The sequence below is a fragment of the Tiliqua scincoides genome, chromosome 8 (genome assembly GCF_035046505.1).
Source record: "Tiliqua scincoides isolate rTilSci1 chromosome 8, rTilSci1.hap2, whole genome shotgun sequence".
NCBI classification, from domain to species: domain Eukaryota; kingdom Metazoa; phylum Chordata; class Lepidosauria; order Squamata; family Scincidae; genus Tiliqua; species Tiliqua scincoides.
The window spans coordinates 44,927,779-44,955,680 of NC_089828.1; the positions used below are offsets into that span (position 1 = coordinate 44,927,779).

General features: G+C 49.1%; 1 protein-coding gene across 2 annotated transcripts in view; it reads right to left on the reverse strand.

The window, feature by feature from the left end:
• Positions 1-27,433, reverse strand: part of SPECC1 (sperm antigen with calponin homology and coiled-coil domains 1) — a 98,493-nt gene extending 71,060 nt beyond the window's left edge. The window contains exon 1 of one of the 2 annotated variants that reach the window (XM_066636531.1): positions 27,210-27,432. In XM_066636531.1, coding sequence (XP_066492628.1) covers positions 27,210-27,249 — 40 coding nt within the window. In that variant the 5' untranslated portion in view covers positions 27,250-27,432. Of the gene's footprint in view, positions 1-27,209 lie in introns of both variants that reach the window. The other variant, XM_066636533.1, reaches the window with a different exon arrangement.
• Between the last annotated feature and the right edge of the window lie 469 nt (positions 27,434-27,902).

The window sequence follows — 27,902 nt, forward strand, 5'->3', positions numbered from 1 at the left end:
TTCCAATGGGTTGTAATTCTTGTTGTCTGTCCTTCCTGGTCAGCAAAGGAGAGACAACAATCTTTTTGTTTGTTTACTCACATTCTTGCAGCTAGGAACTGCTAGCCACTTCTCCTTACTGACTTAGTTTGGTTCAGGCTCCACATGCTAACCAAGGCCTAACTTGTACATATTCATGACAGTGCCGTGGCACATTGGTGCACCACAAATGGTCCATAGGGATACAGCAGGAGTTTGGGGGAGGGTCATTTATTAGTTGGACCAGTCGGGGATGTGAATCCCACCCCCCGCTGGCAGTGCAATGTGCCTTGTCAATGTAAAAAAACTGGATGAACCATTTTAGTACCTTGCCAGTGTGCTGTGACATGAAAAAGGTTGGAAATAGCTGCTTTAACCACTACACTACTCTTTGGGCTAGCCATTAAAGTGTAGGTATTGCAGGTTTTTCAGGGAGTGGACAAAGGTTCTATAAATTTTTGTTGGCCTTGGTAGCTAACCCAAGTTTGTGCTTGCCATGAACCCTGTCCCCACTCAGAGGAAGAAAGGCAGGGTCTTGACTATGACATCATGCTAAGTATCAGAGGTGCTCCAAAGCCCAATGAAACCACAGAAGTAAGTTTCAGTTCTCCTAGCTGAGCTGGGAGGTCTAGGAGACTCCCATGCCTCATTCTCCCCCCCCCCCAAAGAATTTCACCAGAATTTTAAAAGGGTATTGGTCTGTGGGAAGTGCACATGTGGAAACCTAGTTAATTAATGCGATTGCCTGAGATAAGATTTGCTTCCAGGTGATCAGACAAAGAAAAAGTCTTAAGACTTGGTTTCTTCTGCTTGGTTATCAATGAGTGAAGCAAGAGAGCTAGTAAGGGCAAGACAGCTAGTAAGAACATGGGCAAGAGAGTTAGGAAGAAAATTTTGGGCTAGAAATTTGTGTGTCCATATTTACACTGATGATATATGCTATGTTCCATCACTGTTCTTGAGTGGCCCACAAATTTCTAGCCCAAAGAGATTCTTACTCACTCTCTAGCATCCTGTTACACAAAGTGACTGACCAGATGTCTCAGGGAAGCCCAGAATTGTATTGTATTGGCAACCTTCAGTCTCCAAAGACTATGGTATCGCGCTCTGAAAGGTGGTTCTGGCACAGCATCTAGTGTGGCTGAAAAGGCCAATCCGGGAGTGACAATCCCTTCCACACCGGGAGCAAGTGCAGTCTGTCCCTGGTCTGTCTCCCTGGCTATGGGCCTTCCTTCTTTGCCTCTTTGCCTCAGACTGCTGGCAAAGTGTCTCTTCAAACTGGGAAAGGCCATGCTGCATAGCCTGCCTCCAAGCGGGCCGCTCAGAGGCCAGGGTTTCCCACTTGTTGAGGTCCATCCCTAAGGCCTTCAGATCCCTCTTGCAGATGTCCTTGTATCACAGCTGTGGTCTACCTGTAGGGCACTTTCCTTGCACGAGTTCTCCATAGAGGAGATCCTTTGGGATCCGGCCATTATCCATTCTCACGACATGACCGAGCCAACGCAGGCGTCTCTGTTTCAGCAGTGCATACATGCTAGGGATTCCAGCACGTTCCAGGACTGTGTTGTTAGGAACTTTGCCCTGCCAGGTGATGCTGAGAATGCACCAGAGGCAGCGCATGTGGAAAGCGTTCCATTTCCTCTCCTGTTGTGAGCGGAGAGTCCATGACTCGCTGCAGTACAGAAGTGTACTCAGGATGCAAGCTCTGTAGACCTGGATCTTGGTATGTTCTGTCAGCTTCTTGTTGGACCAGACTCTCTTTGTGAGTCTGGAAAACGTGGTAGCTGCTTTACCGATGCGTTTGTTTAGCTCAGTATCGAGAGAAAGAGTGTCGGAGATAGTTGAGCCAAGGCACACGAAGTCATGGACAGCCTCCAGTTCATGTGCAGAGATTGTAATGCAGGGAGGTGAGTCCACATCCTGAACCATGACCTGTGTTTTCTTCAGGCTGATCGTCAGTCCAAAATCTTGGCAGGCCTTGCTAAAACGATCCATGAGCTGCTGGAGATCTTTGGCAGAGTGGGTAGTGACAGCTGCATCGTCGGCAAAGAGGAAGTCACGAAGACATTTCAGCTGGACTTTGCACTTTGCCCTCAGTCTGGAGAGGTTGAAGAGCTTTCCATCTGATCTGGTCCGGAGACAGATGCCTTCTGTTGCAGTTCCAAAGGCCTGCTTCAGCAGGACAGTGAAGAAAATCCCAAACAAGGTTGGCACAAGAACACAGCCCTGCTTCACGCCGCTTCGGATGTCAAAGGGGTCTGATGTGGAGCCATCAAAGACAACAGTGCCCTTCATGTCCTTGTGGAAGGATCTGATGATGCTGAGGAGCCTGGGTGGACATCCGATCTTGGGGAGAATCTTGAAGAGGCCGTCCCTGCTGACCAGGTCGAAAGCCTTTGTGAGATCTATGAAGGCTATAAAGAATGGCTGTCGTTGTTCCCTGCATTTCTCCTGCAGTTGTCTAAGGGAGAATACTATATCAGTGGTGGACCTGCTGGCTCGGAATCCGCACTGTGATTCTGGATAAACGCTCTCTGCAAGTACCTGGAGCCTCTTTAGTGCAACTCGGGCAAACAACTTTCCTACAATGCTAAGGAGAGAGATGCCACGGTAGTTGTTGCAGTCACCCCTGTCGCCTTTGTTCTGGTACAGCGTGATGATGTTTGCATCCCTCATGTCTTGAGGTACTTCACCTTCTCTCCAGCAGAGACAGAGGATTTCATGCAGCTCAGTAGCGATGATCTCTTTGCAGCACTTTAGGACTTCAGCAGGGATGCTGTCTTTTCCAGGTCCAAAAGCCCAAAAGCAGGTCATGAATGTAAAAATTCTCTTCTGTAGCTTTTCCCCAGCATCTGGTACACCAAGGTATACTGACCCTGAATATGAGGGCTCCATTTAACTTTCACAACCAATAACCTTAGTTAGGCCTCTCTTCTTCCATGAATCTGTCTGATCCCACTTACTTATTACATTTTTATTCTCCCTCCTCTCCACTGAGTTCAAAGTGATGTACACATTTGCCCATTGTACTCTCATAACAAGTCTGTGAGGCTGAGATAAGTCTTCTAACGCAACCAGATTTGAAACTAGGTCTCTGTAGACCTCATCAGGCCATCTAACCACTACATCACCTTGGCACTGAGTGAGTTTTAAATCCCCACTTAAAGCCACCTAGGGAAGTGATTGGGATTCTCTTACCACTAGATGGCGCATAGTTCCCTAACCATTTGCAAAGCATGAATGCCAAATGAACTTCTGGCTCACAGAGCACTGAATGGAGGAACCCTCAAGGACACAAATGTTGGCAACTGTGCATTTATACAGTCTGTACATACTGGATCATCTTCACCCTTTCTCCCAGCATGAAAATGCCATGGGGAGTGCACAACTGATAGCGGGGAAAGGAAAATGAGCTGAAGGAAAAGACCCCCTAACATACACATGCCCTTTGTGGGGGGAAGGGGGGAGGGGACTTTGCACCAGGCAAAACACAGTACAGCTCTGTGTTGTGTTACAGGCATAATCAAAGGTTGGAGACAAAGGCTGCAGTGTTTCAGGAGGAAAAGAGATAGCAGGCATTTTCTGGCTACAGCACTAGCAGCCCACACACCCCCCAGCTACATTTCGGCAGCTGCAGCTGGAGAAACTGGAAAGTAGCGGCCGCACCCCACACAGCTTTTTCCACAGCCTTTCTCAGGGCAGCTGATGGCATGCTGGCCCTTCCAGCTCATTTTATATTGTAGAACTGCTCGATAAAGGACAATACTGTGTCAGCTGATGGGACTAATGACTTGCCTTTCAATTCTTCAAATAATTGTCCCTAAGTACAAGCTACCTGCTGAAACCACAGGAAAGTTTTCCTATACCACTTGAGGTGACCGCCTTTTCACTGGCTCTCTGCTCAAACCTTCAATGGCAGCCGGACACACAGACTACATCTCCATTACAAACCTGACTTGGTTTCATACTGGTTTAATCCTGATCATGACTTTCCAGGGCTGCCTGAAAAAGTGAAAGGGTTGTTAACGCCATGTATGTGACAGCATTAGAAACATTTATCAGGGAAAGATTCTTCAGGCAAGGGAATGTGTTTGGAAAGTAGGGGTGACTGCCCGCTCATGAGGTCAACTGAGATGGTCACCAGATGGAGACTCCTGCTTCTCTCTGCCTGCCCTGCTGTCACCCTTCTTCTCCCCTCTGAAAGAATGAGAAGACAAGGACAACCACCAGGCTCTTCTCCTCCACTTGTCCTCTGCCACTCCATTTCTCCTTTTTTGAATTCAGGAAGTGGGCGAGGGAAGAGTGGTGGCAGTAACTGACTTGCCACTGGTAAGGGGAGGAGGGATTTAGCGCACTGTCTCGGGCACCAGGAAGGTCAACCCTCAGAAACAGTTTCAGGGACTACATTCCTGTGTGATCAGGCTCCTAAGGGCCCAGGATCAGGGCCAACAACCCTACAAACTGCACTAAAGAAAGCACCAGTTCTTGAGAAGGAGAAGAGACTTGTTCAAAGTTTGCTGTTTTACAGCAATAGTGAGCACAAACTTTCCAGACAGTGGCCAAAGCCAAAGCATTCCCACCAGGGGAGTGAAAACAAATGTTTCATTCGATGGGTGCCATTTCCTTCCCTTCAGAAGATGACCTTCAGATGGAGCGGCCCACCTCCCCCACTGCTTACTGCTAATGGAACAGCCTCCAGCTCCCTTTCTGGAATGCATGCCCAGGCCATGACCTGATTAGTTATTGCAAACACACTGCCAGCGATCCCATCCAGAAGGGGTTGGGTAAAAAGGACCTGCTGGCAGTTCCTCGGCGTGTCTAAAAAAATCAGGGGCCAGGTGTTCTGAACATGTTTGCAGCAAAAAAATCAGCAAGGTCTCTCCTTCTTCAGGCCCCTGTTAAATGCACATCTTCTTTCAAAGGCTGTGTTGTTTTTTCTTGCACTGCAAACATGCTGGGTGCATGTTGCTTTTTCATCTTCCGAATCATAAAGAGAAAGAAAAGCGTGGGATAACCCTTGCTCCCTGTCACAGCCTCAGGTGGCAAAGAATGCTGGGCTTTGGAAAAGAAGCTGGGAGCAGAGCCGCTAACGACAGTTGAGGTTCTCCAAAAGCCAATTCAATGACCTCACTCCATCAAACTTCTAGCCAACCTGGAGGGCCAGAGGCCTCCTCCAGGCTAACTCAGGCCAGCCTGGGCCAGGTTCCCTCTTCCCTCTCCATGGTCCTAACTTCCTTCTGCAGTGCTGGGGAAATCTGACTTTTTCCAAATCGCAGAGGACCACTGTTCATTGGCATGAGTCATCTGTTCTGCTTGTGGCTCCCAAGAAGGTCGAAGTCAATTGCCAAATGTCAAGTGGGAAAATTAAGTGGCAGAGGAATGACCTTGGGAACCAGCCACAAAGTTCTGCTTTCCAAACAGGGAGTGAGAATGTTATGTCTTCCCTTGGCCAATGAGTTGTCAGGAGTGAGGACATGCATGCACTTGCTCCCATTCTGGGCCAAGATATGGACTGCCTTCCACAGTGTCAGGCTAGGAAGAGGAAGCAGGGTGCAAGATTGCAGCTGTTGCCAGTGCAGAAGACGTCATGCTTCTCCAGCTGCCTGCTGCTGTTCTACAGTTACCTCAAGCCAAGAACATAGTAACGGAATCTATCTTATCTATTTGGACTATTGGTTCACCTAGTGCAGTACTGTTGACACTGGCTCTCTCAGACAGGGGTTCTTCCCAGAGCAGTGGTTCTTTACCTGTGGTCTGGGGTCAACAAGTGGTCCATGAGCCCCTGAGAAGTGGTCCGCGAGGTCTCAGGGGGGAAAAAAGATAATCACCTTTGATCACTTACAGTGTTTCTCCAGGCAAGTGCTTCCCCACGGACCACAGAAATGTTGGCTGTGGCTGTAGGTAGTCCGTTTGCCCTCTCCGGTTGTCCAGCACTTGCTGAAGTACCAGCTGTAGAAGGGTTCATTCTCCACCCTTTGTGGTAGTCTGTGGAGGAGCATTCACTTGGCAAGATGCTTCCCCATTGACTACCAGAGAGGGTGGATAATGGACCTCCCCTTTGCAGCTGGCATTTCCATCATCTCGCCATGCGCTCCCCTATGGGCTACCAAATTGAATTGCATATGGTGGGGATGGGTTGCATGTGGTCCACAACAATTCCAATGTTTGCCTCAGTGCTCCGTGGGCTCCTAAAGGTTGGGAATCATTGACTTAGAGATACCAGGGATTGAACCTGGAACCTTCTGCATGCAAAGCAGGTGCTCTACCATTGTGCCCCGGTTTCCATGTGTTATTGTCCTTCAATGCAGATCAAACTCTAAAGAAACCCAGTGCTAAAGCTTTGCAATGAGCAATACAGAGGCAGAAAGCGACGAAAAACCACATGCTGGGGACAAATAAGAGAGCAAGGCCAACGCCATAGGAAGGAAGCAACATAGTATACCTGCCCACCCCTGTATCTGTTAAAGGATGCCCAGTTCTCTTCTTGGTTATGCTTAACTGTCTCTATGGAGCTGAACTGAATTACTAATTTATTACGGTCTGACAGCCAGCCGACCCAACACAAAAAGACATGGAAACCCCTGCCAACCCTGCAAAATGCAGACTCTAAATAATGGATAGCTGCACATTCCCCTAGTGCTAGGAGATAGGTTCCACTGGGTGGGCAATGCGATACCAGAAGAGAGTGGAGAGAAAGAAATAAGAGGCAAATATATGCAGCACCAGACAAGAAAGGAAAGGAAGGCAGGCATCAGGAGAGTAGAAAACCAGGTAACTGGAAAAGTTACCAAAGCCAGCTGGGTGGGTGTTTTGATCAGGAGGCAAATAAGAGTTTTTAGCCAGCTTCTGTTGGGGAATGGCAAGATACAAAAGCAGTTTCCACTGAGCTCATTGTCCAGCCAGCCACGGGAGACAGAAAAAGTGCAAGGAGGAAGCGGAAAGCTTACAGAAGAGATAGCCATGGGCTGTACCAACGGAAGGAAGGCTGTAGGTCAGTGGTGAAGCACCTGTTAGGCATGCAGAACGTCTGGTTTACAGAACCTCAAACAGTATGACTCGGAAAAAGGCTGAAGAGTGGCTGTCTACCAGACTAGAGGGACCAAATGATTAAAAACATTTGTATCCTGCCTTTAAAAGGGCCCAGAATTCCCTCCAAAATGAAAAAAAATCCATTAAAATAACACACACATAAACAAAGACTGCAGATAACCAAAGAAGAAGCCGAGAGTGACAGGGCTGGCTTGGAATTCATCAGAAGGCAAACTGCAGACAATGGATTCTGCCCCAGTCTGGCAAGGGTCTTCTTTTCCCCCAGGCTCTTTGAAATGGTGCGAGACTTCAGCAACCATAGCAACATCTCTGCCATCATCCTGATTAAACAAAAGTCTTGGGAAATAAACTAGAATACACTCAAGGGCTGGTGCAGCGAACAAGCATAAGAAAGGGATTCCCCCATTCATGTAGATATTCTGCATTCGTGTTATTCTCTTTCATGTTTTCAAGGCTCCCCCTTCCATGAGGTTGACTAGGGTAGTTATTTCAGGTGACAGATAGTAGGGGTACTTGCCTCCCCCCTCCTCCCCTTCCTCTTCCCTGGATTCAAAAAGAGAGAGAAACATAGCAGAGGAGGAAACCTGGAGAAGAGGATGGACTAGGCCAGAGGTGCCCAAACCCCAGCCCAGCGGCCACTTGTGGTCCTCGGGGGCTCCCAATCTGGCCCGCGGGGAGCCCCCAGTCTCCAATGAGCCTCTGGCGCTCCGGAGGCTTGCTGGAGCCTGTGCAAGCCCAACACAACTGCTCTCAATGTGAGGACGACTGTTCGACCTCTCACCTGAGCTGTGGGATTCCGCCACTACTTGCTGTTTCACGTCTATGATGCAGCAGTGTCAGCGAAGGAAAGGTTGGTCTTGCTTTGTGCAAGGCCTTTTATAGGCCTTGAGCTACTGCAAGACCTTCATTCATTCATATAATTTCATTTATGTAAATTTATTCAAATTTTAAATGTAAATTCTTTTTTTCCCCAGCCCCCAACACTGTGTCAGAGAGATGATGTGGCCCTCCTGCCCAAATGTTTGGATACCCCTGGACTAGACTAATGATTTTCAATCTTTTCCATCTCATGGCACACTGGCAAGGCACTACAATGATCAAGGCACACCACTGGTTTTTTAACAATTGACAAGGCACACTGTGCTGCCAACCAGGGGCTCACACCCCCCAGTGGCCCTAGTAATAAATTACCCTCTCCCAAATTCCCACGGCACACCTGGGGACCATTCGTGGCACACCAATGTGCCACAGCACAGTGGTTGGAAATGGCCGGACTAGACTGTCAGAATTGCTTTAGCTCACCATTCTATACCTCCACTCTATTCCACCTTTTTTCAAATCCAGGAAGCAAGAGGAGGAGGAGCGGTGGAGACGGACACACTACCAAATAAGGTGACGTGGCATTTGGCATGCCACTTCAGGTGCTGGGATGTCTTAGGATGGCCCCACATGCTCCTTTCTATAGGAAGTCCATCTGAGTACAATCAGGTTGGGATGGTGAATGTCTGAATACTCCCACACATCAAAACCTCCATGCCTGTAGAATGCTGGCACTTAGAGAAAAAGAGACCTTGCCTACCCTTCCCCCAACATACTAGCTTTCTATGAGCACCAGGAAACTGTACTGCTACGCTCAGCAATGAGTTGTTCAGAGGAACAAATTCAGCGGCCTGGGCCTCTAAAACCTGAGTGTGCAAGCAATCAGCTGACACTTCCTCAGGTAGACTGAAACTGCAGCCTAGATGGCACCCTTGCGCCACACAGTTCAGTCTGCCATGTTTGCTGGGGAGCCAGAGTGTTGGTGGCACAGGAGGTCAGGTTCTGGATCCTGGCTTCTGAAGCCCTGGTTCAAGATGCACAGTGCCTTCCAACAGCCCTAACTTCTGGACCATGCCAGCACCAAGTCCAGGGGAAGCTCTGCTGGATGGCTCTCGGACTTTGCGCGAGGCAGCAACATGCCAGCACAGCAAAGAAGCCACTGCCACTTGCCTGAAGCAAGTCTGTTTGCAGAGAGATTAGTCACACAGCCCACACCCAGCCTGGCAGAGCAGCTGACACTTCCACTGTCTCCTAGGGCACCTTCTCCTACCTGTCTTGGGAGACAGCTGTAGTCAGATGGAGCTGACTCAATCATGCTAACTCCACAAAACAACTAGCCCAAAGGGGGGTATCCAGCTTCCCAGATGGCTTCTATTTGCATCCATTAGCACTTCTGGATCTCCTTCCTAAGCAAGTACACAGGAGCTTGCCCTCTGGCTTCACCAAAAGACTGCAATGAGGCTAGAGAGTTGCTCAGAAAATTTGGCTAGGTAGATCAAATGAATATATGAAAACCATCAACCCCAAGGAGGCTGTGACTCCCTCACCCACAATGCCTTGGCATCCAGAGCTGCCTTGCTTGCCCATTTATAATATATCCATGGAGTGCCAGAGCCCCCCTGCTTTGATGGTTAACAGTTATTCAGCAGCTACCCCTCTGGCTTCTAAGATTTCACCAAGCATTTCCCACCCTCTTTCAGATATTTCTATGTAACCATATTGATTAGAAACTTGCTTCATTTCTCCTTAAGCGAAAGTCAGGATTCTTCCCTGAATTTTGCAGACAGTGCTACACCCTTGGATTTTTTAGTGTTCCTGCGTAAAGAAATGAAGGCAAAAAAGTTGCCTTGTTGTTTTGTCCCCAGCATCCTGTATTCAGAGGCACACTGCTACTGAAGATGGAGGATCCATTATCATGGCATTGCCAGTTGTGCAGGCATGCCAATAGCCAAGGTCCCTGGTTCTTCCTCACTCCAAATGGCAGGTGACTGTCTGCACAGGTATGAGATTCTTCTGTAGGGAGGCTACAACAAAGGAGGAAGAGATCCTCCCTTGCAAGGAATGTTGCCTGGAGGGTGTGAGCAGAGAGAGAGAGAGAGAGAGAGAGAGAGAGAGAGAGAGAGAGAGAGAGAGAGAGAGAGAGAGAGTCATACCCAGAGTGGGGTAAAATTCTACTGAGATATATGCAATAGTCTTCAGATAAGGATCCACAATTGTTTGGCTTTTATCTAAGAGGACCTTTACTGGAGATGAAAGTTGAAGAGATGGGTAGGATTAGCCACCCTAGAGCCAGATGGCTTTCAAAGAAATAAGAACCAGCAAAGGGTGTGGGGAACAGAGACTCTTCCTCAGCTGTAAATATTGTACTAGCCAGGGGGCACCTGCCTCCATTTACCTGCCTCCACCAATCATCCTTCTCTTCCCTGGATTTGAAAAGTAAATGAAGCCAAAAGAGTAGTGAGCTCATCAAAGACACTGATCCTCTCATCCACACTTCCTCTTCTGCTCCATGCCCTTCTTATCAACTCTAGGGGGGAAGAAGGAGCAGCAGCAGATGCAACTACAGAGCAAAGGGCGGGGTGACATTTAATGTCACTTTGGGTGCCAGAAGGTCCTGGGTTGACCTTGGTTTTGGGTATTTTCCCAGACCAGATACAAAAGAACTAGGAAAGATGATGGGGGCCAAAAAGTCACAAAACACTAGGAGCGCAACAGACAACGGAATGAAAAAGTATATCTGAGGAAGGATAAGACATGCATCCCATATTGATGACAAGTGCCCTGGGTGAGAAGGCCATCTCTTGGAAACAGCTCTGTAGTAGAAAACATAGCAGTTGCTTACAAACAAGGTCCAGCCCTCTGCTTCTGGAAGCCTGATCCATCAGTCCCTCCGCAAGTCAGTTTAGAAGGGCATTGGGATTTAACAATGCCAGCCGACCACAGGGTTGCTGTCATGCTGCCAAAACCAGGCACAATTCTGCAGCTGTGGGTAGCATGTCAGTAAATAGAGCTCAATCAAAACAGGGGTTTCCAAAGAGCCTGGTAAATAAAGGGCACTGAAACCTGACCTGTCCAGAACAGTGCAACATTCATCAGGGAGTCATCAGGGTGCATGTGAGACCTGTGTGCAGTGACATGCATCAGCTAGCTCGCTCAGTCTCAAATATGATGTTTTAGGATGGTTTTATCCTGGCTTGTAAATAGACATGTGCCAGGTTGTGTCTGGTAAATATGAATAGATTTGTGGGCAGGAAAGCTGGCAGAAACTGCAAAAGAGAATTGGTTTATTTAAATGTTAGAATGCAGAGTCTGCCCAAGACCCTTCAAGACCAACATGCCAACATACCCAATGCCTGCCCTCCTTTACATGGAGTCATACCATCTAAAGTGCCATAACCTGGCTGGAATACAGCAAAAGATGGGGTGTTGAGGGCAGGGCCTTGGGCAGGCCACAGTGGGTTGCTGACCCATAACACCTCCTATACTCTTCGGACCCCAGCCCAGTACCCGACACCAGTATAACGGCACCATAAGACTGCCTGGTCTGTTTCTGTAATTACATTTTTATCCCAGCCTTTCTCCAAAGCAGTACAGGACAGAATACCTGCTTCCCCTTGTTTATTATCTTCTCACCAACCCTGCAGAAATAGGTTAAGCAGAAAGTGAGAAGCCCAGACTCAAACAACAAGCTTTGAAGCTGGGCAATGATATGAACCCGAGTTATTCTGGTTTACCCCTCTAGCTGGTGTATGACTCTTTCTTTTGATTGTTATGTGTTTGTTTTTTTTACACAGTACTCTAATTAATATACTTTTAACAGCTGGTCCACAAAGCTGCCAACCTTCCCAGTTGCAGCAATTTTTCTCTGCAGTAGAGGAAAGGAAAGGGAATCCCCAAAGCAGCCAGTGAGCCTTCCTTAGGCCTCCTCAGCACTGTTTGGATTTTGATTCTCACCCAAGATTTTGATTCTCACCCAATTAGCAAGAAACAATTAGCAGGGCTTGGTTGGAGGTGAAGGCCTTCTCCTTTCCTTTGGCCTTTAAGAAACCAGCCTCCTCCCTGCTAGGAGATTAATCATTATATACACACCCTCTGCAGGGGCAGATCCCACAAAAGCGATTACATCAGGTTTAATTACCTTACAGAGAGAGTGAGTGAGAGAGAAAAAGTGTGTTTCTTGGTGTGTTAAGTCCACCTCCTGCACAAAACACTAGCCTGTGGGGCAATCCAAGTTGGAAGCAGGTCCCCAAAGGGTGCAGGTAGCCAAGCCAGATGCAGAAAAATACACTGCAGAACAAGGGTAGACACCAAGCTGGTGCAAACTGCCATAATGAAGGGCAATGGTCCTGGGACTTGCTCTCAACGTGGCACAGCCCTGGGAAAATCTATTTCTCTGGTTGTAAAAGGCAGTTCCCTTTTCATTACATTTGAGTGTGACCAAGGGAGAAGGGCAGGGCAAAGTTGTACAGAAGGCTTTGCTGGGCTCTCAGTGCTCCCAGCAAGTTTTATGGACAAAAGAATTGCTCCGCTTCAGGCACTGGGTTCAGTGATGGCTGACAGTAGGGGGAAGGGGGCAGCCTACAGAGAATTAGGCAAGGGGGGGTGGGGAAAAGGCTGGAACTCTCCATCTCCTGCGCATCAAACTTGGCAGCCATCTAGACATCAAACTCTAGACAACTAGAGTGCCATCAGTGTATATGGGTTTACACGCGGGGGGGGGAGGGGAGAGGAGAGAAATCTCTGCCTCAAAGACCTGACAAACTAAGTGATGAGATTGGGCAAGACAACATGGAGGTGGGAAACAACAGGTTAACACATACAGGGGGGTGAAGGAGCAACGGGAGACCCAAAAAGTAGCACTGATGAAGAGAATCCCTAAGAACGTGCAGAATGTTTTTCCTATATTCAGAAACCGCAGACGCCTCTACCAGTACTGCTCATTTATATGCACATTTTTACATTTTAAAAAATTTACTTTAGGGCTCCCTCATGAAGACACAGGTCCCTTTCACAATGGGTAACTGAGGCTGAGGCAGTAGCATAGCTAGAGGGGGTGCAAGACACTAAGTTTTTGCATAGCATCTCACCATGGCGTGCAAGTGGCCCCTCCCTCTCGCCTTTGGAGCCATTCCGGTGTCTCCCCGGTTTTGCTCTAGCAGCCTGGAACGGCTCCAAGGGGGAGGGGCTGCTTGCATACTATGGTGAGGCACCTTGCAAAACATAGTGTTTTGCACCCCCTCTAGCAATGCTACAGGTCAGAGGGGGAGACTTGCCCAAATGCACAACAAAGGGTCAGTGTAAAAGCAGTGACTCAGAAATTCCATTCACTTCATAGATCCCAAATATATGTCTTTATATATGACACCACACAGAAAAGACCATTACTTTGCTTTGCAGTAAAGTTTTCTTTCTTTCTACATTTTTAGAGCCCAAATCCCTTGGCCTAGTGAACGCCACACATTTCCTTCCTGCAGCTATGACAGCAACCACCTTTCCTTAACTCCTGATTTTCTTGTCATTTTTGCATCAAAGCCATGAAGAGAAGTACAGGTGGGGCCTCAGTATCCATGGGGTTCTCGGACCCTCTGCGGATACTGAAATTCATGAATAATAAAATCAGCAATCAGCCCCTTAAGACCTCCAGAAGCGACCGGAAGTGTGCTATTAGCCACACAACTTCTCAGATTAGAGAGGATGACTCCATGAGGTTGACTACAGTGGTTACCCAAGACAGTGGTTTGATGGGAGACACCTGCCTCTGTCTGCCCCCAATGTTGCTCCTCCTACCATTCCTTGGATTCAAAAAGGAAGAGGGAAACCACATCTCTGATATGTGGGAGTATTCTGATATTACCCTCCTGATTCCAATTGCAGTTTGAATTATAGAAGGAAAAAAACTCTGCTTCTGTCCAGACACTGCTGGTCTTTGCTAGAAAGCAGCTGACATTCATAGCCTGGTGAGAGGGGCTTCTCTGTGTCTCTTTCTTCCCATTCTGCAGCCTGTGAAAAGCAGCGTGCAAGGGCCAGCCCAAAATCACCTGGTACTTCGGGCAACATACAAAATGCCACCCTGGTGGTGTGTCAGCCCCACCACTCCATCTCCTGGATTCAAAAAGGGAACAGAACAGGGAGGAGAAGGGAGGGGCCAGTTGGAGACATCCTCTTCCATTTGGTCCCCCTCTTCCTTTTCAAATCCTGGTGAGATGAAGGGGAAGAGCAGCAGCTTGTGCACAATGAGATAAGGGAGGCAGCATTTGGTGCTAAGAGGTCTTGAGATCGCCCTGGACTTTTGGGACAGTTTTAACCCCAGTACCTTATATTTCAGAACTTACAACCACTGGTTAGGTTGCTATGAATCTCAAGCCTACACAGATATGGGTGTTCTGGCAAGCCCTGGCCCTACCATACTTCACAGCCCCATTCTCTCCATGGAGAGTGTTTGGCAGCAGCAGATGCAACACCTGTCACAACTCACAAACTCTCCGTAGTTTCATAACATGCACAGGGGTTCGGTTTCTAGAACAGCAACAGGTTCGATTTCTTCCTCTCCGCCCAGCGCCTCTGTTCAAGCTTGGACAATGCAGTGTAATTAATAAATGTTGATTAAAAGGAAGGGGGGAAAACTCCAGCTTGTCTCTGCTTTAATGGGAGCTGGAGGTTTGATTGACAAAAAACAGGCGCTTGGACAAAAGTCACAGCTTGGGTCATGCAAATTCCAACTTCGGAAGGTCACCCAGAACGCAAAGCAAATGTTCAGGTCACCCTGAACTTTCAGTAAGAGAAGGATACTCTTTCCCCACCCTGCTCCAATGACAATGGAGACACATTCAGAAACAGTTTTTTAAACCGGGAAAGCCTATTTTTAAAAGTTTTTTAAGCCTATTTTTAAAAAGGGAAAGAGGGGGAACCCGGGAAACTATAGGCCGGTCAGCCTAACATCCATACCGGGTAAGATGGTGGAATGCCTCATCAAAGATAGGATCTCAAAACACATAGACGAACAGGCCTTGCTGAGGGAGAGTCAGCACGGCTTCTGTATGGGTAAGTCTTGCCTCACGAACCTTATAGAATTCTTTGAAAAGGTCAACAGGCATGTGGATGCGGGAGAACCCGTGGACATTATATATCTGGACTTTCAGAAGGCGTTTGACAAGGTCCCTCACCGAAGGCTACTGAAAAAACTCCACAGTCGGGGAATTAGAGGACAGGTCCTCTCGTGGACTGAGAACTGGTTGGAGACCAGGAAGCAGAGAGTGGGTGTCAATGGGCAATTTTCACAATGGAGAGAGGTGAAAAGTGGTGTGCCCCAAGGATCTGTCCTGGGACCGGTGCTTTTCAACCTCTTCATAAATGACCTGGAGACAGGGTTGAGCAGTGAAGCGGCTAAGTTTGCAGACGACACCAAACTTTTCCGAGTGGTAAAGACCAGAAGTGATTGTGAGGAGCTCCAGAAGGATCTCCCCAGACTGGCAGAATGGGCAGCAAAATGGCAGATGCGCTTCAATGTCAGTAAGTGTAAAGTCATGCACATTGGGGCAAAAAATCAAAACTTTAGATATAGGCTGATGGGTTCTGAGCTGTCTGTGACAGATCAGGAGAGAGATCTTGGGGTGGTGGTGGACAGGTCGATGAAAGTGTCGACCCAATGTGCGGCGGCAGTGAAGAAGGCCAATTCTATGCTTGGGATCATTAGGAAGGATATTGAGAACAAAACGGCTAGTATTATAATGCCGTTGTACAAATCTATGGTAAGGCCACACCTGGAGTATTGTGTCCAGTTCTGGTCGCCGCATCTCAAAAAAGACATAGTGGAAATGGAAAAGGTGCAAAAGAGAGCGACTAAGATGATTACGGGGCTGGGGCACTTTCCCTATGAGGAAAGGCTACGGCGTTTGGGCCTCTTCAGCCTAGAAAAGAGACGCTTGAGGGGGGACATGATTGAGACATACAAAATTATGCAGGGAATGGACAGAGTGGATAGGGAGATGCTCTTTACACTCTCACATAATACCAGAACCAGGGGACATCCACTAAAATTGAGTGTTGGGCGGGTTAGGACAGACAGAAGAAAATATTTCTTTACTCAGTGTGTGGCCGGTCTGTGGAACTCCTTGTCACAGGATGTGGTGCTGGCGTCTAGCCTAGACGCCTTTAAAAAGGGATTGGACAAGTTTCTGGAGGAAAAATCCATTATGGGGTACAAGCCATGATGTGTATGCGGAACCTCCTGATTTTAGAAATGGGTTATGTCAGAATGCCAGATGCAGGGGAGGGCACCAGGATGAGGTCTCTTGTTATCTGGTGTGCTCCCTGGGGCATTTGGTGGGCCGCTGTGAGATACAGGAAGCTGGACTAGATGGGCCTGTGGCCTGATCCAGTGGGGCTGTTCTTATGTTCTTATGTTTAGTTTACTTTTACAGTGAGAAATTGAAAGAAACACATCCCTGAGAGAAGCCCCTATTCCTGTGTAAGCTCCTGATCTTGGAGTGCCATGTGAAAGGGTGTAGGCAAGCCCAAGGCAGTAGCTCATGCATAACTACTATGGGCAACCTCTCCCAAAGGTATTTTGCTGAGTCTCTGCATCAAGAGGGATTGGATCAGTCATAACTGATGAAGAGAGTGCAGAATTATTTACTAAATATCTATCTCTTCCTCCACCCCCTCCACACACAAAAGGGAGGCTGATAGCTCTCTGGTCTTGCATCTGTCCAGTGACTCATGCAGAGATGCAGTAGACACTCTGCAAAGAAAGGGGTTTGGCCTCTCAAGAGTTTAAGGAATTTCATTTCCCATAGCACACAATTCTGACCAGGAATGCAGCTGGAGAATTAGGGCACAATTCTAATCCACTTTCCAGCACTGACATAAGGCCAATGCAGCTCCAAGGTAAGGAAACAAACATTACTTTGAGGAAGCCTCCGTGTGTGACACCCAACTGCAGGATGCAGCACACATCCCATTGGTATGACTATGCCAGTGCTGGAAAGTTGGTTAGAATTTGGGTCTTACTGACATACAGAAAAAGGAACGCTTAACACATTTCAGAGAAAGTATACTCTGGTGGCTAATATGATGGAGCACCTGTAACTGGAAGCTGGGCTGAGTCTGCATTCTTCTACCATGGTCTTACTGATGGCTTTGGGCAGCTGCTCAGTCTCAATTCCCCTTCTAAGAACACTTCTGCCCAGAAGGACCAGAGAACCGCTTTGCTGGATCAGAGAACCACTTTGCTGGATCAGACTAAAAGTATCATCTAATCCAGCATACCGTTTGTAATTCAGATGTTTCTGGGAAGCTCATAAAAGCTAGGTGCAAAGGTGATGACCACCCCCTGCTCTTTATCCCCTGATATCTGAAGGCAGGCTGCCTCTGAGCTCCACTTAGCTAAAAATAAGGCTGCAATCCTATATACACTTGCATTGAAGTAGGCCCCACTGAACACAATGGAACTTGTGAGCAGATGCTGTATGCCTATAATTGTGCTGCAAGAATCATTAATAGACCTGTTCTCCTCCATGCATGCAAATTCTTATTTGAAGCATTTGTGCACCCTCATCACCCAACGTTTCGTGGGATGATTGTGGTAACGAAAACATAATCTTGACTCCCTTTCATGCAAGTATTTGGAGGAAAAGTGGTGTAACAAACTTACACTTGGGCAGTCATGGGTTCATTTCAAAAAGGATCACACAAGAAAAAAAAATCTTACACTGAGGCCAGCTGGAACATCTTCAGTTACTTTTGAAGCATTGTGGAACAGGTTGAAATTTTGTTTTAGCACACTGTCCTCCCCCAGTCATAATCGTGCAAATTTCCTTGTCAACCTCCTTTACAATCTTCTAGATTAGGCAGAAACAATGGAGTACTCTGAAAAAATCCCATTATCAGATGTCCTGGGTTACTATGTCTCTCACCCTCCTCCTCTCCCAGCACCACCAGCTATTCTCTTTTTCTGGCTGGCAATCCCCATGACTCCTGTGTCAGATATTAATAGGAATCTAACTGGTAAGCATCCACCACCACCACCCAACTCAAAATTTCCTCTCTTTCCTAGAAATAAGATATACAAAAGAATTCCCTTCTTGTTTTCGTCATCTAAATTTTTCTTGGATTACTGAACAGGCAGTCCTGGAGACTGGAGTGGTAGGGAGTTATGCCCTGTTAAAGATGTCCTTAGATGGCTGTTGATTTTTGATTACTCCAGAGTTGACTGCCAGCCATGCGAGAGGCTAGGAATAGAAAGGAATCTCCTCTTCCACCCACCCCTGCCTGATAAGAGTGGTTCGTTACTTTGATGTTAAGGCGCACACACACGCCAGAGCAGCATAAAGCTTGGCTCACTTGCAGGTTCACCCAGAGTAGCTCAAACAACTCAGTCTATTAGATGTGGGGCGGTGTGCACACTTCATTGCTCCACTGCTTCATGCTCAGCCAGGCACAGCTGTGCCGGCAATACGAAAGGCAAGGCTTCCAAAGAAGGAAGGCTTCTTTGGAAGCCTTCCCCAGCTCTGACCCACCTAATATTGTGTCCCATAGATTGAGGTGATTACAGTCTCATCGGGGTATGCCTGCACAGCAGTGCTCAGTGGGTTTCGGTCTGCAGTTGGTTGAATCGGCGGATAAAGATGCTGCAGATAAGGAGGACCCACTGTACTTGAAAGCATTGTAAAAATGTCAAGTTTTATTGTGATTATCCTCTGAAACTATTCCAGTAAGAGTAGAAGTCTAAAGAGAGAAGGGCGGAATTTCCACCCTCTGATCCACTAGGCCCTCCTTCCCTGAATCTCAGAGGTATGGTCAGGTTTTAATGCAATGGCTATAAGAGTGAAGGCTAGGAAGTACCTAGTTTGAGTGTCACCTCAGACACAAACTCACAGGCCTTAGGTTCATCACTATTTTCTCAGTCTCAGCATCATGCCTGCAACATGGAGATAACAATACTGGCCTATCTCACTAAGGGCCCAATTCTGACTAAGGCTGCAATCTTATCCATACTCACCAGGGAATAAGCCCCACTGAACAGAATGGAACTTACTTCTGAGTAGACATGCATAGGATTGGGCTCTAAGTCCCCCTGCTGATGTAGCTGCACCAATTGAGCACATGCTGTATCATGGGGCAGTTCCTGCTGTAGGATGGGGGCAGTTGTAGGGGGGCAGCTGTAGAGGCCTCCGTGAAGTAAGGGAATGTTAGTTCCTTCCATTGCCCCAAAGAGTCTTCTTGGATCTGCACCAGCTATTTTGCCGGTGCAAGTCCAAGGAGAATAAGTGAGAGGGACTGGGGCAGGGGTAAGGATCTGGTGCATGCTGGTGTCACCATGATCCACCCCTTCCCTCTCCTGTTCCAACTCCCACCCACCCCCTTCTCATGCAGAAACTCCCTCGTTCCTCCCTCTTCCTGTCCCATTCTGCCCACTCCCTGCCCCAGCTACTGACTTACCGTCACTGTTGGAGATAGCCAGCAGCAGGCCTCTGGCACTGCCACTGTTTGCAGTGGCAAACAAAATGGCTACTGGTGTCACACACAGCACACTGCCATTTGGCCTTTTATAACAGGAGAACTCTGTCATAAAGGGCAGCCTAGTCTTAATTAGGATTGGGTTCTCTGTGGTGTTACTGTGCTTACGCTGACCTTCAGCACATGCTCAAAAGGACTGGGATTGCTCCACCTGAACCAAAGCTAGGGTCCCTCCATCCAGTATTGGTTCTGGGGCATACGGCACAATCCTGACCAGGTCTACTCAGAAGTAAGTCCTATTTTGTTCAATGGGGTTTACTCTCAGGAAAGTGTGGTTAGGATTGCAGCCTTAGTGCAGCAAGTCCATCCCACCCACTCCAAAACTTTTTAGACCATCTGGGCAGACAGTTCCTGACTCAGGCAACCAGAAAACTGGATTTTGTAATCATCCTATAATAAAAAAAGCCCATAAACATTTGTCAGCTCTCATCAGACAAGGATTGCTCATCAGACCAGGCAAGTCTGGAGAATCCCCTCCAATGAGGCAAGGTGCACTTCTGAGAACGGGCTACCTCCAGTCCGAAAAAGGATATCACAGAGCTGGAAAAGGAACAGTAGGAGGAGTATTTGGAACTTTTTTTGCCTGAGGGAAAAAAGGATGGCTAAGTGCAGAGGAAGAACATAGAGTTCATCAAATTCTGTATGGTGTAGAGGAAAATTGACAGAAATAAATTTTTTTTCCCTTCTTCAAAATCTTGTAACTTGGGGTCACCCAGTAAGAACAGCCCTGCTGGCTCGGACCAAAGGTTCATCTAGATCACTATGCTACCACTCAGAGTGGCAAGAGGATGCTCCCCTAGGAAGCCCACAAGGAGGATGCAAAGACACTTGCCCCCTTCCACTCTCTGCTCCCAACAAAGGGTATTCAGAGATATGCAGCCTCTGAACATGGAAATTCTATTTAGCCATCATGGCTAACACTAGTTGTCAGGCCAGAAGCCAACTGGCAATAAATTCAAGAGACTAAAGAAAGACCAAAGAAAAAACATCTTCATATAACACACAATCAACTCGTGGGCTTTGCTCTCAATAAGATGTGTGCCAGCTACTGGTTCAAAACAATGAAAAAAATTAGATCAATTCACAGAGAACAGGTCTTTGTCAGGATGGCTAGATGGAGCCTCCATGTTCAGGGGCAGTGCACCTCTGAATGTCAAAAACTGGGGACAGAACAACAGGAGAGAGCTGTCTCCCATCCGTTCCTGCTTGTGGGCTTTCCAGAGGAATCTGGATGAAACAGACTGAACACAGAATGCTAGACGAGATGAATTCACTTCAGTCTGATAGAACAATGCTATTATCACTTTCAAGTTTGACACATTTGAGTGTCTGATTAGGGCTGCCTCATCCATGAGGTTGACTCTGGTTATAGATTGGCCTTTGCCTATCTGCTTCCACTGCCCCCCTGTCCTTCTCTTACTCTCTGGATTCAAAAAGAATGAAATGGAGCAGAAGAGGACATGTGAAACACTGTGATGCTAAAGCCCATCCGCCTCCTCTCCTCTACACTTCCTCTTATACTCCACTCCCCACTTCCTTTCCAAAGTCAGGGAGTGAGAAGTAGCAGAAGTGGTGGCTGCTGTAAGTGGGATGGGGGAATGGCATTTGGTGTCCTGTCTTGGACACTGGAAGGCCTGTAGTTGACCCTGTCTTTGACATGTTTAGTCAAAACTTCTTGGGATCCAGACTTGAAAATAGATGAGATCCCCCCCCCCACTGCACTGATTCAGCTTGTAAATATGAGGCTTGCCCTCCCCTCTGCATACACTTAAATTCCATGGAACTAGCAAAACCCGTAACAGGTATTTTCAGGGGACAGGGCGTGGGGCAGCCTGTATGATACGGAATTCAATCTTCGAACTGCCCAGGGTGGTTCCTTCTGGTGCTTGGCTATTTGCATCCTGCTTTCATACTTTCTGCCATGATGATGTTCTCAAAAAGCACTTGGAGCATTTGGTAGCAAGACACACCTATCCCAGTCTCTGCAAAAGAGCATGCAGAGACCCAAACTTGCAGCTTTATTTGTCAGCTCTATCCCCGCTTGAACATACAGCCTGATGAAGGTGCCTGTTCTGAGTCAGGCTTTTGATCCATCTAGGTCAGAGGTAGGCAACCTGAGGCCCATAGGCTGAATCTGGCCCACCACTGGAATTCATCCAGCCAGAAGTCCCTCCCAAAAAAACATCCACCCATGGTCCTAAAACAGAATTCAAGTTTGTAATTCTATCTCTGCAAGGCTTACAGTGAAAGTAGACCAAAGGCAGAAGTTTCCTTTGAGCATCACTCTCTGTCTGGACATGCATCTCTCCACGCTGTGCTCATCTCTTTTTTCTTAGCTCGATGGCCTAATCAGGAGCTTTGCACACGTGTACTGAACGCACATGAATTCTTACTATCAACGGACCCAATGTTTGGCCAGTATGTGGAAGGAGGTTGCTGACCCCTGATCTAGGCCAGTATTGTCTGCACTGAGTGCCAGTAGCTCTCCAGGGCTTCAGGAAGGGGTCTTTCCCTAGAAGTTGCACCTAGGTGGGACTTTCTACATGCAAGGCAGCAGCTCTACCATGGCCCCCTAGATCTTTGGCAGATTACTCAGAGTATGAGGAGAAGTTCAATACACAAACATTGTCAGGTATATGGAATGGAACTGACCAACAATGGCAAAACATCTGGACTGTAGAATCAAAACCACTCTAGTGATAGGGGCTGCTTTAGGGGTCAGGCATCTACTCAAATTATTTATGCACAATTGCTGTTCCTACCATGCTAGCTGAATGGAACTTCCATGTATAAAGGCAGTCAACTCTCAAATACCAGAGGCTGGGAGAACAATGGGATGGCTATGCATTTGTGCTTTGTATCTGGTTGAAATCTGCTAAGAAAGCAAAGGCTGAGTTAGGTGGACCTTTGGCCTGATTCAGCAATGCGGTTCTTAATGCACACCTCAGACAGAGGTATGGAATGGAATTTTTATGGAACACAAACAAGAACCGGAAGTGTTCAGAAACCATATTAATAATATGCGTTGGTTTAATGCTGTGGTTAAGAGAGTAAAGTGGGAAGCTCCAGATTCAAACCTCACCTGGGCTCTGAACATACTCAGTGGTCTTCACTAAGTTCCCTACCCAATATGGACTGAAAGCAACATAAATAAATAAATAATAATATCTCTATATAATATTTATAGCCTATCTTCTAGGATGGTTATAAAGAATGCTGAACTAAAATAAGTGCAGAACTTTTGAGTCCTTATGAAAATATGAGTGCAACAGAAATATTATATCATACTGTATTATGATTCTGAAATGAGAAAACAAGAGAAGCTGAGAGACCTGGATTCCTGAAGAAGCAGGTTAGGCTTCATGTTTACGTGTAAAAAAGAGGTCATAGTTCAGTGGTAGAGCACCTGCTTTGCACGCACAAGGTTCTAGGTTCAATCCCTGGCAGCATTTCTGATAGAAATGCTTAGAAAGTAGCCAGTAGGACTTAGATAGACACTCATCTGTTTGCAACTCTGGAGGACCAATAGTCTGAGTCAGGATAGGCAGCTGCACATGTTCATGTGATTAACATTAACAGTATTTACCTCTATGGAGAACTCGTGCAAGGAAAGCGCCCTACAGGTAGACCACAGCTGCGATACAAGGACATCTGCAAGAGGGATCTGAAGGCCTTAGGGATGGACCTCAACAAGTGGGAAACCCTGGCCTCTGAGCGGCCCGCTTGGAGGCAGGTTGTGCAGCATGGCCTTTCCCAGTTTGAAGAGACACTTTGCCAACAGTCTGAGGCTAAGAGGCAAAAAAGGAAGGCCCATAGCCAGGGAGACAGACCAGGGACAGACTGCACTTGCTCCCGGTGTGGAAGGGATTGTCACTCCCGGATTGGCCTTTTCAGCCACACTAGACGCTGTGCCAGAACCACCTTTCAGAGCGCGATACCATAGTCTTTCGAGACTGAAGGTTGCCAATACAGATTTATATACAGCTTTTCAACTAAAAGTTCACAAAGCGGTTTACAGAGAAAAATCAAATAACTAAATGGCTCCCTGTCCCAAAAGGGCTCACAATCTAAAAAGATGCAAATGAGTACCAGCAGACAGCCACTAGAACAGACACTGCTGGGGTGTGGTGGGCCAGTTACTCTCCCCCTGCTATACTGGGGAGACTGGAACTGTGATGCATCCTTCAAACAGAGGGTTTATCAATAACAGCCTAACAGAGACATCAATGAAACAGAAAAAGACCAGTTGGTTTCAACCATCATAGCCAACAACAGAAAAAAAGCAGGTGGCAAGAAGTTGAACTGGGCAGAAAGAAGCAGGGAACCCAGAGTTACGTGTTTCAGGGGTGGGGGGGGAGGATGGGTCGTGGTCAGAATACTCAGAGACAAAACCTTTAGCAGAGGCCTGATTAAAAATAAAAAAATAAAAAACACAAACAGGAGCCGCTTTATGATGAGTTTTACAAATAAGGTTCTACAAATGATATGCAGAATTACCAGGCACAGCATGTACTGGGGCTGCCAAAAAGTACACAGAACCTATAGCCCCTTAAGACCGCTGCAGTCCTTCTGCTTTCCATGTCCCCTCCCCAAAAAGAACCCACAAGGGTCAGACACAGCACAAAGGATTCTTGGTTTACACACTCCACCCCTTCCAGTTTACAGTATAGGAATGTGCCTTGCCCACTGATCCCCCCAAATCCTGGCTTTTGTGCTGGAAGGGGTGGGAGGAGAGTCCTTTCCTATAAAAAGCAGCCTCTCAGGCATGGACAGAGCAGAGCTTGCAAACATCACTATGGAGGATCTTAAATAAGAGACTACTGAGTTCGCTCAGGAACTCTGGTTACAAAGAGAGAATGATCTCCCAGAACACTTTTAGCCTCAGGATCACGTCATTCCAACGATGAACTTTCACATTTCCCCTGGGCGCCCATGTTTCCCATCAAATGGGGCCATTCCAACCATCCAACCAACCCCCCCCCCACACACACACACACAAGCCTTTTCAACAACCTCGGACATGAACTGCTAATATGGGATGCAACCCACCACAATCTCCCACAGAACCTCTGAGAGGAATTTTATCTGGGGTTACAAAGTTTCTTTTGGGCCCCACCCTAAGGGGGGAGGGGGAAAACAGAGTGGGGAGGGTGGTGATGGGGACTGGCAGAACAGGGGCAGGGAGGGGGCAGGGCAGGGGATGATGGTGAAGTCTTTGGAGCTCAGGTCTACCAGGTTTCCCAATGCAGAGCCCAGGTCTACCTGCCCATGAAGCATCAACTAGATACAGTAATATGGAAAACCAAACACACTCCTGTGTCTCAAAAAACTTTTAAATATAGAAAATCATTATGGAAAATTAGCACTATTGTATTGAGGCTCATACTAGAATGGAAAGTGTCCTGTGTGAACCGAAACGTCTGCGGCAGCTGTAGCCCCGTAGCTGTGCCCCTGAGCTCCTATCCACTCCTTCGTGGCAAGTGGATGCACAAGTCAAAGAGCTCCTGTAGCAGGCCAGTCTCCTCCCAGATTTGACTGTCCTGTTCCTTGGCCTGGTGTTTATGGTTTTGTGGCAGCCTCCAGCATCCCACGAGGGAAGCAAGTCTGGGTGAGACTGGAAAACGTAAGAATACAGGACCCCCTCCTTTGGTTCCTGGACCCCCTTTTTGACCCTGGGAACAAATTACCCTTTCCCCCCCCAGGCCCTGTCCCCAAGGCCCCCCACTCAAACAGGGCAGAAGAGCTGCTGTGCATCTCCCTTTCATGTCATGCCAGAGAAGAGTCCCAGTGGGTTGAGCCCAGTAGTATAAAATTCAACCCCTTCCTAGCCTGACACTTGCTAGGCTGCTCCTTGGGGTTTGCTCAACCCAGGGTCATACGGTGGCGGGGAGGCAGGTGAGGGAGAGCCTCACTGCCAAAGTCCTTTGAAAAGCAGCACCACCACTGTGTGATGTGCACAAGCACATCATGCACTCCCTCCCTGCTGTAGTCCTTTGAAAAGTAGCACTGCTGCCATGTGATGTGCGCAAGCACACTCAGCCCATGCGCTCCCTTCCCGCTGTAGTCCTTTGAAAAGTAGCACCGCCGTCGTGTGAGGTGTGCAAGCACATTCAACCCATGCGCAGAGCGCATGGGTTGAGTGTACTTGCGTACCTCACATGACGGCGCGGGGAGGCCCTGCCTCCCCCCACCACACATCCCTGGCCCAACCCTCAAAGAGCCAGACGCACACCCTTTCTCTTCCTCCTCCTCCCCTCCTTCCCTGGAACTGCTTAGCATGCATAACGGTGCACTTCCAGGAGGACAATGTGGGGGGAGGGAGTCTCACAAAAGGCGGGTGGGCATTGATTCCCAAAGGCCTGGCCAGGGTCCTGAGGCCCTCCTCTGAGTGGCTGTGTGCCACAGATGGGGAAGGGGCCACAGGCAGGCAAGGGGGACAAGAGCCATCGACAAGAGCGGGCTCTGCAACTTGGGGGTCTCCAAAGGAGAGGGGCCCAGGGAGGAGCTGCTGCTGCTGGGGGCGTTCCTGGCTTGCTGAGCACCCCTGGTTGCTGCTGGGCAGGCCCCTGGCCAGCCAGAGAGCCTCATCCTCACCCCAACCAGAGGCAGCTCCTCTCTTTGGATCGTCTCCGGCTTGGCCACGCACCCCGAGCCGCGTCCCTGGAGAGGAGCTGCCCTGACGCGCCCTGCCAAGCCACCCACCGCATCTCCCGTCCTGTCCCGGGCAGCCCGTAGAAGAGCCGCCCTTCGCTCCATTCACAGCCGGAGTGGAGACGCTTGCAGCCCCCCGGCCGGGCACGCCCATGCCTTCCCCAGCAGCGGCGGGGGCTGCGCACAAAGAAGGGAGCGCTGCGCTCTTGGGCCGCCGAAAGTTGGCCGTGCAGGCTCTGGGGCCCCCTCGAAGCTCGCCTCCAAGCAGTGGCGTAGCTGGGCGGGGGGGCAAAGTCCCAAGCTTGGCAGAGAGCCTCCCCGCAGCGTGCAAAGGGCCCTTCCCCTTCGGAGTCGTGCCAGGCATTCACCACCGTTTTTCTCCCGCCGCCTTAGAAAGGCTCGGAAGGGAATGGAGAGGGGGCCCCTGTACACTGTGGGGAGGCTCCCTGCCAAACTCGGGGCTTTCCCCCCTCCAGCTATGCCACTCACTGCCTTGCGCCGGCACTACCTGGGCACGCCTCCTTCCAGCTTGCCACTCATTGTTTTACATGGGCACCACCTGGGCACGGCCCCCTCCAGCTACGCCAATCACTGCTTTGAATGGGCACCACTTGGGCACGTTCCCTCCCCAGCTAAGTCACTCACTGCTTTGCACCACCTGGGCACGGCCCACGTCCAGCTACTCACTGCCTTACATGTGCACCACCTGGGCACGGCCCGCTCTAGCCATGCCACTCACTGCCTTGCAGGGGCACCACCTGGGCACGGCCCCTCTCCAGCCATGCCGCTCAGTGCTTTGCATGGGCACCACCTGCGCACGGCCCCCCTCCAGCTACGCCACTCACTGCTTTGAATGGGCACCACTTGGGCACGGCCCCCCCCCAGCTAAGCCACTCACTGCTTTGCACCACCTGGGCACAGCCCCTGTCCAGCTACTCACTTGCCTTGCATGGGCACCACCTAGGCACGGCCCCTTTCCAGCCATGCCACTCAGTGCTTTGCATGGGCACCACCAGGGCACGGCCCCCCTTCCAGCTACGCCACTCACTGCCTTGCATGGGCACCTGAGCACGCCAAGGAGAGCCCACCGCACCACAGGGCGGCGTTTCGGGGCGAAACACGGGCACCCCGCGCTCCTCCCTCCAGCCACAGACCTGGTTCCAGCTCCTCGGGTCTCCCCGGCTGGTTGCCCATCCTCGGCTGCCTCCCTCTACGGCCTCCGCATCCTCTGCTCCGGAGGACCCCTCCGCTCCAAGAGCGCAGGCACAGCTCCTTCCCCGGCGGCTACCGGCCCTCCAAAGCCAGCTCGCTCCTGCTGCTGCGCGGAGACATTCCCGGCTGGCTGGGGCCGGTCAGCCCTCCTACCTCATTACAATGAGGCCGACCCGGGCAGCGCGCTCGGCGGCTGCTGGGATGGAGAGCGAAGAAGGTGACTCACCGGCGAAGGGAGGCCGCTCAGAGGCGGAGGGAGCGCACTGCAGGCCAGGCCAGGCGAGGCGAGCAGGAGAAGGGGGGCTGGGGCAGAAACAATGCCCTGCACCCCGATGGGCACCCTGATGCCACTCAGAGGCATCAGAAGAACTCGCTGCAGAACAGCACAGACCTATGCACGCTTACCTGGGAGTAAGTCTCATTAAACTCAGCAGGGCTTACTTCTGAGTCGACATGTACAGGCTTGCCCTGTGAAACTCTAAAAACTATGGAATTCATTGCCACAGGATGTGGTGACCGATGAGCCATGGGCTTTGGTGGCTTTTGAGGGGGGGGGTCTATGATCCGTTGGCGTAGCTAAAGATCATGTAGCCCGGTGCCAAGCTCAAAATGATGCCCTGGAAGTGACATCGCAC